This window comes from Electrona antarctica (genome assembly GCF_951216825.1).
Source record: "Electrona antarctica genome assembly, chromosome: 2".
NCBI lineage: Eukaryota > Metazoa > Chordata > Actinopteri > Myctophiformes > Myctophidae > Electrona > Electrona antarctica.
In genome coordinates, this window is record NC_136807.1 from 26434417 (window position 1) to 26447012 (window position 12596).

A 12596-nucleotide genomic window follows, 5' to 3' on the forward strand; every position below is an offset into this window, starting at 1 on the left:
CTATACGTCATAAACATTATGGGCATAGGCCAAGGCAGGCTAATAGGAAGAAGTACCCAGGTTTGTTAGTAGCAATAACACAAGGTATATTTACAATTAAACAACTTTTTTAAGTATTACATGTTTTACTTAAGGAAAAGTATAAAACTATTGGCATAATAAAATATATAGGCCTACTTATAGTCCTCCTCCTACAGTAGGCCTACCAAAGTTATGCTAAAGTAAATGTACTTGTAGGCCTACCCCAAATTTGTATTTGAGTACACTACTTAAGAATAAATGTAGGCCTACCAATATTGATACTGGTCAGGGTGCCTATGGATAATTCCATTAATAAATGAATGATTAATGGTGCAAGTAAGCAAAACACGAACAAGAAAAGAAGGGTTCTGCTGCTGTTATGCCGCTGTCCTCTGGGTGTCGCTGTAGGTTTCATGCCAACCTTCTGACAAAAGACATGCAGGAACGTCGCACTCGCTCATTGGTCGCTGTGAGACGGGGTCAAACGGCGTTGCGCGTGCGCAGACACTCACAGTCCGTTAAGCGTCTTGCTCTCGCTGCAACAATCTGTGTGAAATTGAGACGAGCACTGCTTCTTATGTGCACAGTTTAAGGTTAATTGTAAGGCTATTCGCGACGTATTGATGCGTTTGTGTGCCGACAGTATTGCCGCTGCGCTACTTTGTCGCGTCGTTTTTGTATCCCGCTGGTGAAAACTAAACAGAAAGAATGACGAACAATAATTCCAAGAAGAAAGAGGAAATGCATGTGGTGAATGGAGGGCTGAAACAGTCCCCATGGAGCAAAGCCTTTAACAGTACTGCTGTCTGGGAGGAGAAGGTCAGATTATTAATCATAATTTTACTCGTCCATGATTGTAATCGTCACATTTTTGCCCTCAACCCAAACAGAAGTTTTGAACTACATGCACTGTGAAATCCCTAAAGCCATTGTAACGATAGATTTTGTTAAATAACTAAGTGTTAATTAGCTCTATAATTCAAAAGTTAAAGCTCTATAATTTGTTAGTGTATATACAAACATATGAGTACTCTAAACACCAGTATACAGTAGTGTTTGCTCAGTAACGGGGGTCTCTCCCCTAATAAACTGATAAACTAGGATTATTTAATAACGAAAAATAACTAACTAGTATAAACCCCAGATTGCATTCGGAAAAACGTGTAATTGGATAATAGTTGGCCTACATTGTCAAGGAAGCTTGATTACATGTTTTGATATGACCATTTTCAACCCCCACCCCGAGAGCCCAGCAGGACAGTGGGGCTTGTCTGCATTCTGCTGGCCATTTAAAATGACAATACTGACACCGACATTTATACTGTAATAATGGCACTGCTTTGATTGATTAAATACTTTATTTCCACGTTGCAAAAGGTACAGAGGTACAGTTCTAGCCTAGTACAGTTCTACAATAATGCTAAAAGGGGAACACATGGCTTGTTTCCATTGTCATCAAGACATATAAAGACAATAAATATAATATGAAGTCCTATAGAGATCATCAATACTAGGAGCAGTATGCCTAGTTTGCTTAGCTGCAATTTGCAAAATTAGACTAATATAAATATATATGTTGAGTTGCAACTTGCAACACAGACCCATTGATAGCCGATAACATCCAAACAGAAAAGTCTGATTGTATTAAACAATGTTAAATTCGTCAACATTGAAGATGCATGGAAAGCTTGAATTATCCTCTTTCTATCTGCAACGTTTTTGTTTAATGAAAATCCACCGTAGATAAATAAATTCTGTGCAGGACAGGTGATAATTTGTCTTCCAAGTGTTGGAGTTTGGAAGCGCTCGTTTTAAATAGCATGAAATCCTGCTGCCTCCTGCATTACGGCAGGGCCATTGAGTGATTTCCAACGAGCGCAACAATGTTGGTGAGATTAACGTTATACAATCAGATAGGACTTTTCTGTTTGGATGTATGGGCTGTCAATGGTTGCTGTTGCAAGCAACTCTAGATTCAACATATGAAAAAAATTGCGTCTATAGTTTGCTGTGGTCTTTGGGGGTTTGTCTAATTTGGTAAATTTGGTAAATGACTGATATTGTATTCTTTTCATTACTAGATATATTGAATGGTTGATTCCATGAGGGAAATGTATTCCCCATGGCAGTTAACAGCAAAGACAATAAGAAGAGATAACGAGAACACAGCAGGAAATAAATATACAGAGACAACAGTACAAGAGTCACATTAGTCCTTAGTCCACAGGGATAAGTGTAGCAATTACAAGAGTAATTTGACCACCACCAGTGACCACAGCCCAGGAGTGACATCATGTCTGTGGCAGGTAGAATTAAGGGCCATTCACACAGAGTACTATATAATAATAACTATACAAATATAGCTGTAAATATAATTCTCAGTCAAGTGGATGGCAGAGTTCACACCAACTATATACATATATATTATAAAAAATACAACGTTGAACGATATAGTTATCGTTATAGTCATGAGTGTGATTGCCGATTTAGTGTCATTGTACAGCTTCGTAGCAGCCGCCAGCTACTATTAGTATCTTGTTGCTACTCTTCTAAATTTCTTCTGTACCTGAGTCAGTCCCCGACTCCCAGCCTTTTATAATCCAGAGCCCTAGTTTCCCAATCCTCGACTCAGCTTCTGAGTAACCTCTGACCCCTGTCCCCATCCCCCCCTCCTCTCACTCTGTGATTGTGAAGCCTCTTTGGGCTGAGGCGAAGGACAGGTGTTGTTGTCAGGCTGGGTGGTGAGGTCTGGGTTCACCGGGGGAGGTGTTGGTTATGGTTTTAAGTTTACACTGTAAACAATGTTAACATATGAAAAGCATATCTTATACAATGGTTTTCAGCTCTGTAACAAATTGAAAAGTACACCTTAGTTAATACACAGTTTGTTTGTAAATACAACAAAGATGTGATTATAATCCATTAATGGATAAAGCCTTGGCCTGGAAGAGAAGTCAACATGTTTTCCCCAACCTTCTTAGAGTGTTTCAACACTCTACCACAACTCACTCCAGTTGGCAGGTCAGCAGTGATTGGCCAAATCACTGACCATCAGCTCCTTGGCTGCGGCTCACCGCTCCAAGAGATGGGTCAAATGCGGAGAACAAATTTCACTGCGTTAATGTGTGTGACAAAATCGTACGACTTTGGCTTCCAGCTATTGTCCTCTCTCTTATGCCAGAACCAACAACAACTCTCTGCCTTGCGTGTTCTTGGGGGATTGCAGGCACTGAGAGGTCCTCCTACGTCTCACCAGACTGCTCTGTGCACAGTGTGCAGTGTGCATGCATCCGTCCTTGTCCACATTTGGCCTTACTCTGGTGTATTTTATTTTTGAGTCAAGGTGGTCAATATTGTTTAATTTGTTTATCCTTGCATTATAATACCACAATGGAAAGTCTCCAGGACTTTTCTTGAGGGGCGCTAGCCCCTCATATGCCCAGCTTTTGCTGTCTGTGTAAACACAAACATTGAAGCCAAAAGTGAGGACAGAAAAGTGAAGATGCCTAAAGTGATTGGCCAGAATGACATTTGTGGTGGTTTGATTAGCACAGAATGTGATATATGAGGATGTATGATGACGTATGATGATAAGAGTGGCCTTCACTTCACACAGGTGTGATTTTTGTTACTTTTTATCCTTAATGTCTGACTGTACCACGTGCTGTTTACATTTCGGACTATAAAGTAATCAATCAATCCCCTCCTCCCCCATTCATTGAACATTTTGAGAATCTTGAAATCAATAGTCATCCCCACAATATTGTCTCACAATATCGATACATATTGAGCTATTTGGTCATATTAGATTTTGTACATGAATCATAATGCCCAGGCCTAATCTCTTGTACCATCAATGTTGGTCGCTAATATCAGTTATTTATAGACTTAATGATTAGCTGTATCAGGAAATAAACTTGGAACCCCAGCCCTAGAAATGGAATTCAACTGACAAATGCAACATTTGGTGAGGGGTGACATGGTAGAAATTTCTCAGTGGAATGCATTCTATCCACAGAAGTCACGACTTAAAATGTATATTTTGGTTTTACAAGACAAATCTTGTAACTGAACTATTATTAACAATTGTCCAACTGGCATCCCTATTTTTGCTGATAAGCGATCATTTAAAAAAATGTCAGTGGCTTAAGGGGTTAATTTGTGAGTCCATTGGTATGGCAGCCGGAGTGCTCATCTTTCCCCCTAATCTGCATTAAAACTGATCAACATAATTGGATTATTTTTCTTGGTTAGGACTGATCATCATCACACATTACAAAAGCAGCATGAGAAGTTCAGTCATCCATGAGAGACTGGGAGTAGAACCGTTGCTCCTTCACTTAGAAACAAGCCGGCATCTAGTATGGATTAGAGCCTAGGTGCTCCCATCGATCGGATTGGTGATCGGCCGATATTCACTCCAAATGACTTGATCGGTGATCGTCAATTTACCCGATCTGGAGAAACCGATCTTTTATACAATTAAGTGCTATAAATGTAATACATTTTATTTATAGAGCACATTTACACCAGTGGTCAACCAAAGTGCTGTACAAGGTCAGATTAAAAAACAAGCATACAGAGAACAAGGAAAACAAAATTGTATAACAACAAAACAAAAGACGGCAATTACAAAATTTAAGGCAGCGCAAAATAATAGTTTGGTCTCCGGTTGCCGACCGACTCTATTAAATATGCACGACCCATTTGATTTTATTGGCAAAAGAAAGAGTCAAAATCCGACCGAGTCACTCAGACCAAAAAGGTCTTTATATATGCAGCCCAACAAAACGTAGCCTACACCTGCCCAAAGCCAAAGTTTTTCAAGTTGTTTAACAACGTACTCGACTTAGGCTACTACGAGAGAGAAAAGTCGGCTTCTCCGTCCCGGAGAGCACGACGGGTGGATTGACAGTTGACGTTACTGTGTACTGGTTTGTCTTGCACTGATTTGAATGAAAACACCGGCGTGCAATTATACTTTATACGGATCCCGACAACAGTGTTGACCTAAACGAGGTGAAAGCAAACTAGCAAAGCAAACTAGCAAAACTTCTGTTTATAAGTGCATTGAGTGTCGCGCCTTAATATCCCATTCAGCCAAGACCGGTACGCATCTGCTTCTGCTAAAACTAAAGAGACGAGACTTTCTTTTTTCTCTCACCCTCTACTGCAGCACGCATGAGACGCAGCCTGTAGGGACTAGGGGACCTCTCTCTCTGTCTGTCCACATGTATGTCTGCCTGGCTGGGTCGGGTCTCTCGGAATGTCACACTCACAGATTTATTTTGGATTTCGGAACCTTTTTTTTTTGACCCGTGAAGAGCTCTACTGTGTAGTGTGTCACTGTGTGTGTGAGCTAGCTAGCTAACGTTAGCTATGTTTTTTGTCTTTTAACCTGTAGCACTAGCTAGCTATACTCAAGCAAATATTGAAGTTATTAAAAAAGAAGCCTATCCATCACCCATACTTCCCCATAGGACAGGTAGAAGAAAATAGTTTTAAGAAGGTTTGAAAGAAGCTAAGGAGCGAGCAGACTTTAGTATGTAAGGGCAGACTGTTCCAGAAGTTGGGGCCGTCATCTTTTCACCATGATCATGTAAGATGACAACTGCATTTATGTTATGCAAAAATATGTATATAGGAAGGGCTAGCGCCCCTCAAAAAAAAAGAATAAAACCTTAAAATCAATTCCAAATTTAACGGGTAGCCAGTGGAGTGAGGCGAGGACCGCGGTGATATGCCAGTTAGGCGGCATTCTGTATGAGCTGGAGACGTCTAAGGGCAGACTGATGCTTACATACAGTGAATTACAGTAATCAAGCCTTGACGAGATAAATGCTTGGATTACCCTCTCTAGGTCGGGTCGGGAGAGAGAGGCCTTAATCCCGGCCAGAAGCCTATGTTAGAAAAAAACTGGTTTTCTTTTGACCACAGAGTTGATCTGTTTATTCAAACTTAAAATTGTTGCCAAGTATCACACCCAGGTTCTTTACTGAGAAGTGAATGCTAGCGCTGAGGGGGCCCAAGGTGGTAATATAAGGGACTGACTGTTGGTCAAATACTTTATCATGTTTTAACCCGCTTCTTCATTTCTTTTTAACAGGATGAGTTTTTAGATGTGATCTACTGGATCCGGCAAATCATTGCAATAATCCTTGGTGTCATATGGGGCGTGGCACCGCTGAAAGGATTCCTGGGGATAGCCATGTAAGTCGCTGTTATCTCCATATTTTAACTTTTTGATTTTTTTCGTAAATGAATACCCTACTTGAGCATACTACAGCATCACACAAAAGTAGCGGATCTACAAGCTGTAGATCTGCTACTTTTGCTGTTTTTGAATTTGAATCCTAAAAGTAACAGTTTTGGACATAAGAGGTTACCATCCGACAGACGATATTCAGAACAATCATTATCCCCCCCCTTTTTTTGCTACATTTCATGATTTATTGCTGAGCATAGTTTTTAGATATGTTTGCTACACATTTTATTAGGTGGTGGGATAAATCTTTTGTTAAAATAACATTTAATGAATCTAGAATATAGAGCTTTATCCTTTTAACTTTAATTGTTTTTTCTGGATCGTATGTCTGGGGTACCAACTAGACATACAATGGCTTAAAGGGAAATTAAAAAAAAGGGGGCAAACGTCCCAATTTGAATATCATTTCTGAAATGGGTTCTGTGAAACCCGAGGTTGTTGGTCCTTGAAGAGGACTGTAGTGTAGTGTGGACTGTAATTCCCAGAGTGTAGTGTACAAAATTCTTAACGGTTCCATTTGTACACTCACTGGGTGTCCTTGGAATGAAACAAAGTTTTGAGAACCATTGTTCTAAGGTATCGTTGTCTCTTTCTCTCTCCCCTGCTAGATTCTGCATCATCAATGCTGGAGTTCTGTATGTGTACTTCAGCAGCTTCCAGCAGGTTGACGAGGAGGAGTATGGAGGCACGTGGGAGCTCACCAAAGAAGGCTTCATGACTTCTGCTGCGCTGTTTATGGTGAGGAGGACATCTTATTTCATTCATGTCTTTTTAAACAAGAATCGTGATCAAATTGAATCATGACGGCAGTGCCAATGCACACCTCTACCATACTTTGTAAAGTTCAAATGTGATTATTTTGGGGGGTCACGGCCTGTGAAGTTTGAGAACCACATGAATGCACTACTAGACTAGACTAGCGCATAGAAAAGGGGATAGACTCTCATTGGACTGAAATTCCAACAGTAAGCCACTCTGACCTAGTTACTTACAGATGAATCCACTTGCATTCAAAACAGAAGTGAGAATGTTTTACTAGTAGACGTGTGTGTGTGTGTGTGTGTGTGTGTGTGTGTGTGTGTGTGTGTGTGTGTGTGTGTGTGTGTGTGTGTGTGTGTGTGTGTGTGTGTGTGTGTGTGTGTGTGTGTGTGTGTGTGTGTGTGTGTGTGTGTGTGTGTGTGTGTGTGTGGCACACGTGCACACACGCTTTTAGAATATCAAAGCGAGACATTTCCCTTGTTTGTGGTGTTAGTATGCATGGTACATTGATTATGTTACTGTTCCTGAGGCTTAGGATGTATTAATAATTTCTATGTATGTATTTTACTCCTGTCTCCACTAGGTGGTGTGGATAATATTTTACACAGCTCTTCATTATGACTGAGAGGAATGAATCCAGCACCAGAGGATACTAAAACATGAACATTTCCGTTGAAGTAACAAAGAAAGAATAAAAAAAAAATTCAAGACACAAAAGAGCGTAGAACTTCATGGCGTGGCGATGGGATCCGACACTCCTACACAGGACTTTTTCCAGTGTGCAGTGATGCATTGTGGGACGTGTAGTAAGTTTGATGAATTGCGAGACACTACAAAGACCCATCATGACAATGTTCAAAATGCATATAAGTGTACAGTACAGTGAAGGCTGCCTTTCAAAGGCACCTTAACATTATATGCTTCTAAATATCTTATAGTTCCTTCCTCCCATTGTTGACCACTGCTTAACCCATTAAGGCCTGAGGCTGATTCTACACATGCCTTCTAAATCAGTAGTTCTCACACTTTCAAGATTTTTCAAAGATGTACAAATAATAATAATGCAGATGTACAAGCTCACAGCGTGGCACAAAGTGACGAGCTGTGAGCTTGCATATCTCCTATCTTTGAATAGCCAATGCATAGATGGATGCTTTCCTGGTTTTAATGGGTTCAACACCTTCACTCTGTCACCCCTATTTTGGGAATGTAATTATAATTGGCAATTACAGGAATTGTTTTCAATAAGGTTTCAAAATTAGCAGATCTACAGCAGATTGTGAGTTTGCAGATGGGCTTTTTTGGGGGGGGGCACATGTTTTTGTAGACCTTAAGTGGTTGACTAATTGTGGCTTAAAGTAGCAATCCAGAACTTATTTTTTGTGTTCACCTAACTAAGTAACACAGCTGTGGTGGTGGTAGTGGGTCTCCCTGCTCTTCTGTTGAGACATTCTACATCCTGTGTTATGGGGTAGGACCACTACTGGCGTTTAGCTCGGCACTACTAGAAATGTTGGCTCTTGCACAGGGCCTCGGGTTGGAATCGCCAGAAGGAAATACAAGTTTGGGATTGCAACTTTAAACGCTATTGAAATACGGAAAGCACGGTTCTTCTGTAACCCAATGCATGCCAGGAACTTCTCTTTTAAGCCATTAAGACCTGAGGCTACGAATGATACAAAGATTCTACAAATAACTTCCAAATCGGTAGTTCTCAATCTTTTCCATGCCAAGGACCCCCAAAATGTATTTGGCCGCGTACCCCCATCTGAAATATTTTGTGCCAGGTACCCCAGAAGAGAAGATTTGTGTAAAATATTATATAAACATTTTTAAAACACTTTAAAGACTTTTCAAAAATGTTGAAAATTGACGCACCGTTAACTTGTATATCTGCTATTTTTGAGAACCACCATTCTAAATCCTAAGAGTTTTCAGAAAAATGCTTTTCCGGTTTTTAATGGGTTAAGAGAGATCATCTGGCACTGTTATGGTTCTTAAATGGTTAACGGTTTCATTGGTTTTTACTTACAGTATATTCATCTGTGTTTCCTTCATGATTTGATCACTGCAAGGTCAGGAATAGGACGGTAAAAAATACTCAAAATTGGTCTGGTTGATGAATTATGATGATGAATTATCCAATGCTGACTGCTGGTGAATTAATCTGCTGATATTCAATGTGACTGGGGCTGGATTGTTTTGTCATAATTTGTCTTCTTAACCACCCATAGGAGAATTCTACATATCGTTGCTGTTGGCCAGAAAACTTGTCCTGTGATTGTTAGTCTTATAAATATTGAACACAGGTTATTTTTTCCTTTTCCTAAAAAGTAATGTTTTTGGAAATTAAATGTTTCCACCCAACTGCGACGATATGTATTTGGGTTATGATTATGTTAACCAACTGCTACAGTATCTTTACAGACAGTCAGACACAGTGCAGTGAATGTGAAGTATTGTGCTGAAATCAACATTGTGTGTTTATTACACATTGTGTTCCACAGAATACTACATTGTGTAGTTGATTGGATGTAGGCAATATCCCGGATGAATATTAATGCCAACGTCATCCAGTATCAGGATATAAGGTGCTGTAAGTGATATTTTTAGTGTTAACTATTTTATTACTAAGTTCTATATTCTGATGTGTGCTAGTTAACTTTGCCTTATCTAGTGTATAGTGTTTCAACAGTAATGGGTCTCCATGTCTCTCCGGCTGTTTGGTAAAGAGAAAATATATTCAGGTGGGATGCAAATTTTATCCAGTCAGATGAGAGAACCCCATAAAGATAATGTCAGCTTGTGTTCCAGTTCCAATATTGATTGCTCATTTTGTTTCATCACTTCCAATTTCACTTGTTGATCCTGTACCCCACATGAGTTCTCTCTCCTGATTGTGTGAAATTGGTATCCCGACCTGAAAATGTGTTTTGTGTTTACTAAAGAGCTGGAGAGACTAGTGTTACTGAACGAACACTAGCTTTTCAACAGCGCCGTTAATCACCTATCCAGACAGACTAACATTTTGGGGGAAGGAAACCTGCATATTGATTTGAGGAATCCATGTTGTCACACAATTCTGCTTAATCTTTGCCTCATTGTATAATGGTGTCATGCTCCTACAATAGGCGATCTACAAGCTCACAATGTGGCGAATTCACCACATTGTGAGCTTTTTAGGTGCACAACACTGTTGTATGTCAAAGTAAAAATCTGTCTTTGAGCTAAATAGTTCTGTGCACTGCCATGACTTGCTATTAGTATGTCCATGTAATTTATCATCAGTGTCATATCTATGTAGAGGATGGCATTAATTTAAAAAGTTTGTTTTCATTCACATGTAGCTTCCAAGATCCAAATCTTACCTAATGTTCTGAGATTAATTTAAATATTGTCTGTAAATTCTGTACAATGTCAAAAAGTCCACATTGTATTATGTTGATTTATTTGTACTTGTCTGTTATATCTTTCTTGATTGATGTAACATAATTCTCAGTATTTTATAGTGAGTATACATTTAAAAGAAAAAAACAGTTCTTGCAAGATGACATTGTTCTATGACTATGGAATCACAAATGGCATTTGAGAGGACTGTATTTTCTGATTGAAATCTTTTGGCAATCGCATTAAACATGGGCTTTGTTTAGTCTCCATTTTCAAAGATTCTCTTCACTGTTTATCATTAAACTGTTAGGATACTAAGGATAGGTGTATGTACTTGAATTATATTCACAGTATTTGATCACAGACATCTTGGTGATTATAGATGGATAGATCTCCACCCAATTTATATATCATATCTATCGAGTGGAAACCTTGGACACATCAGTGTTGTAAATCTGGAATCGTTGGGTGTTTCTGGGTCTTACAACACAGACACCCTCATGAGTCCTCCAGGCGACCCGACCAAGGCTGATCAGACCCCGGCCTGTGTCCAAGTGGCATGCTACAGCCCCGACTGTCCCTGAGAGGCTGAGAGACAGTCAATGGGGAAGATGGCTGTTGAGATGTTGGTGACACTAAGAGTTTCCTGGCAGGCTGGCACTGTGGGGGCGTCCGGGCCTGTCTCCTCCTTCATCTGACCAGAAGTTGCGGAATCCTTCTGTGCGTTGCGTTGTCGTTGCTGCTGTTGAACAGCACATATCTCATATATCAGCTTCGGTACAACTCGAGCTATACGAGCAGCCTCAAGCTGCACTGAGGCTGATTTTAAACCCTCCTTGCAGGTTTTACTGCAGTCTGGCTCTGTATCCTCCTGTGGAGTGGTTTGGGCTGCCAGCCCTCTACACCCCCGATCGCCGTCTCTCCGGCTGTCCTCTGTGTTATCAGATGTCACCACCCTCTTCGTGGTCATCACCCATCCAAAACGTACTTTTCAGGATTCAAATTTTGAAATCGCAAAAGTAGCAGATCTACAAGCTTGTGGATCTGCTACTTCTGATGCTTTCATGTGACGCTGTAGTATGATCAAGTAGGGTGTTAATTTATGGGGGGGGGGAAGTTAAAATATGGAGATAAGAGGCATAGGTGCCGGGGGGGGGGGGGGGGGGGGCATTTGGGTCTGAATGTCCCTGCACTATTGGAGGATGACTGCTCTAGTAAGCAGTTAGCAGCACATTGCAGCACGTTGCAATGTGTTGTGAGCTTGTAGATCTGCTACTTCTGGTTAAAATGGAGATGATTTTTTTTGAGTGGTGCAACCACTCCAAGGAACAGCAATGTCCTAACTTATGTCAAACAGAGAGAGACTGTTGCCTGCTAATTACAGAGAGAGAGAGACAGAGAGAGAGAGAGGCAGGGGGAGACGGGAGTTGCACTACTCAGTTCACACGGGTGTGATTTGTTTTTAATTCACGGGTTCTGAAACGTTTGAAGTTATGGAAGATTCTGGGTTAACCCTTTGTAGTGGAAAAGAGCCTTTACATACAGTATACTGTAGTGCAGGGGTGTTCAATGTTTTTCAGGCTAAGGAGAGAGAGAGATGAAGCAGGGACCCCCACTTCATGTTCTATAAAATTGTGTTGCAGATATTCTTTTCATAGATGGCTTCATATAGACTTGTTTGACAGCATCATTGGTGTTCAACCCTCAATACTTGGTAAACTTGACCTTTGACTTTGTACTTGGTGTGCTCCTTTTTCCCTCTACACGACTACACCAAACCTTTTTACAGAAAATAGCCGATCTACAAGCTCACAGTGCCTCACAGGCAGGGACGTGCTGACTATTGAGAAATCTGGGACTGGCTGGTCCAGTCCAGGCCAGTCCAGGCCGAACCAGGCCGGCCATTTTAGAATGAATGAATAAATATACAAGATATATAATATATATATCATATATTTTTATAGGCCTATATAATTCGGTCGCGTGCCTTTCCCAGGCTGAATTAGAAGCCAAATCAGTCTATGCAAAAAACATATAAACGGTAAGAAATTAAAAATAATAATATGTCTATAGGCTATAAACAGGAAACGATTACAGCTAAAATACAGTTGAAAATGGACATATGGATATTGGATACTACCTACAACGGTATAAAAGATATATC

At 40.3% G+C, this 12596-nt stretch overlaps 1 protein-coding gene across 1 annotated transcript; it reads left to right on the plus strand.

Moving 5' to 3' along the window:
• Window positions 1-485: 485 nt before the first annotated feature.
• On the plus strand, window positions 486-10711 carry rab5if (RAB5 interacting factor). Its single transcript, XM_079489604.1, has 4 exons — window positions 486-840; window positions 6128-6231; window positions 6895-7024; window positions 7629-10711. The coding sequence occupies exons 1-4, from the start codon at window positions 730-732 to the stop codon at window positions 7668-7670; spliced, it is 387 nt and encodes a 128-aa protein (XP_079345730.1). The 5' UTR covers window positions 486-729; the 3' UTR covers window positions 7671-10711.
• Window positions 10712-12596: the final 1885 nt, after the last annotated feature.

Coding starts and splice junctions, on each gene's coding strand:
- rab5if (XM_079489604.1), top strand. CDS start 730: ATGACGAACAATAATTCCAAGAAGAAAGAGGAAATGCATGTGGTGAAT. Junction 841..6,127: donor CTGCTGTCTGGGAGGAGAAG/GTCAGATTATTA, acceptor TCTTTTTAACAG/GATGAGTTTTTAGATGTGAT. Junction 7,025..7,628: donor CTTCTGCTGCGCTGTTTATG/GTGAGGAGGACA, acceptor TGTCTCCACTAG/GTGGTGTGGATAATATTTTA.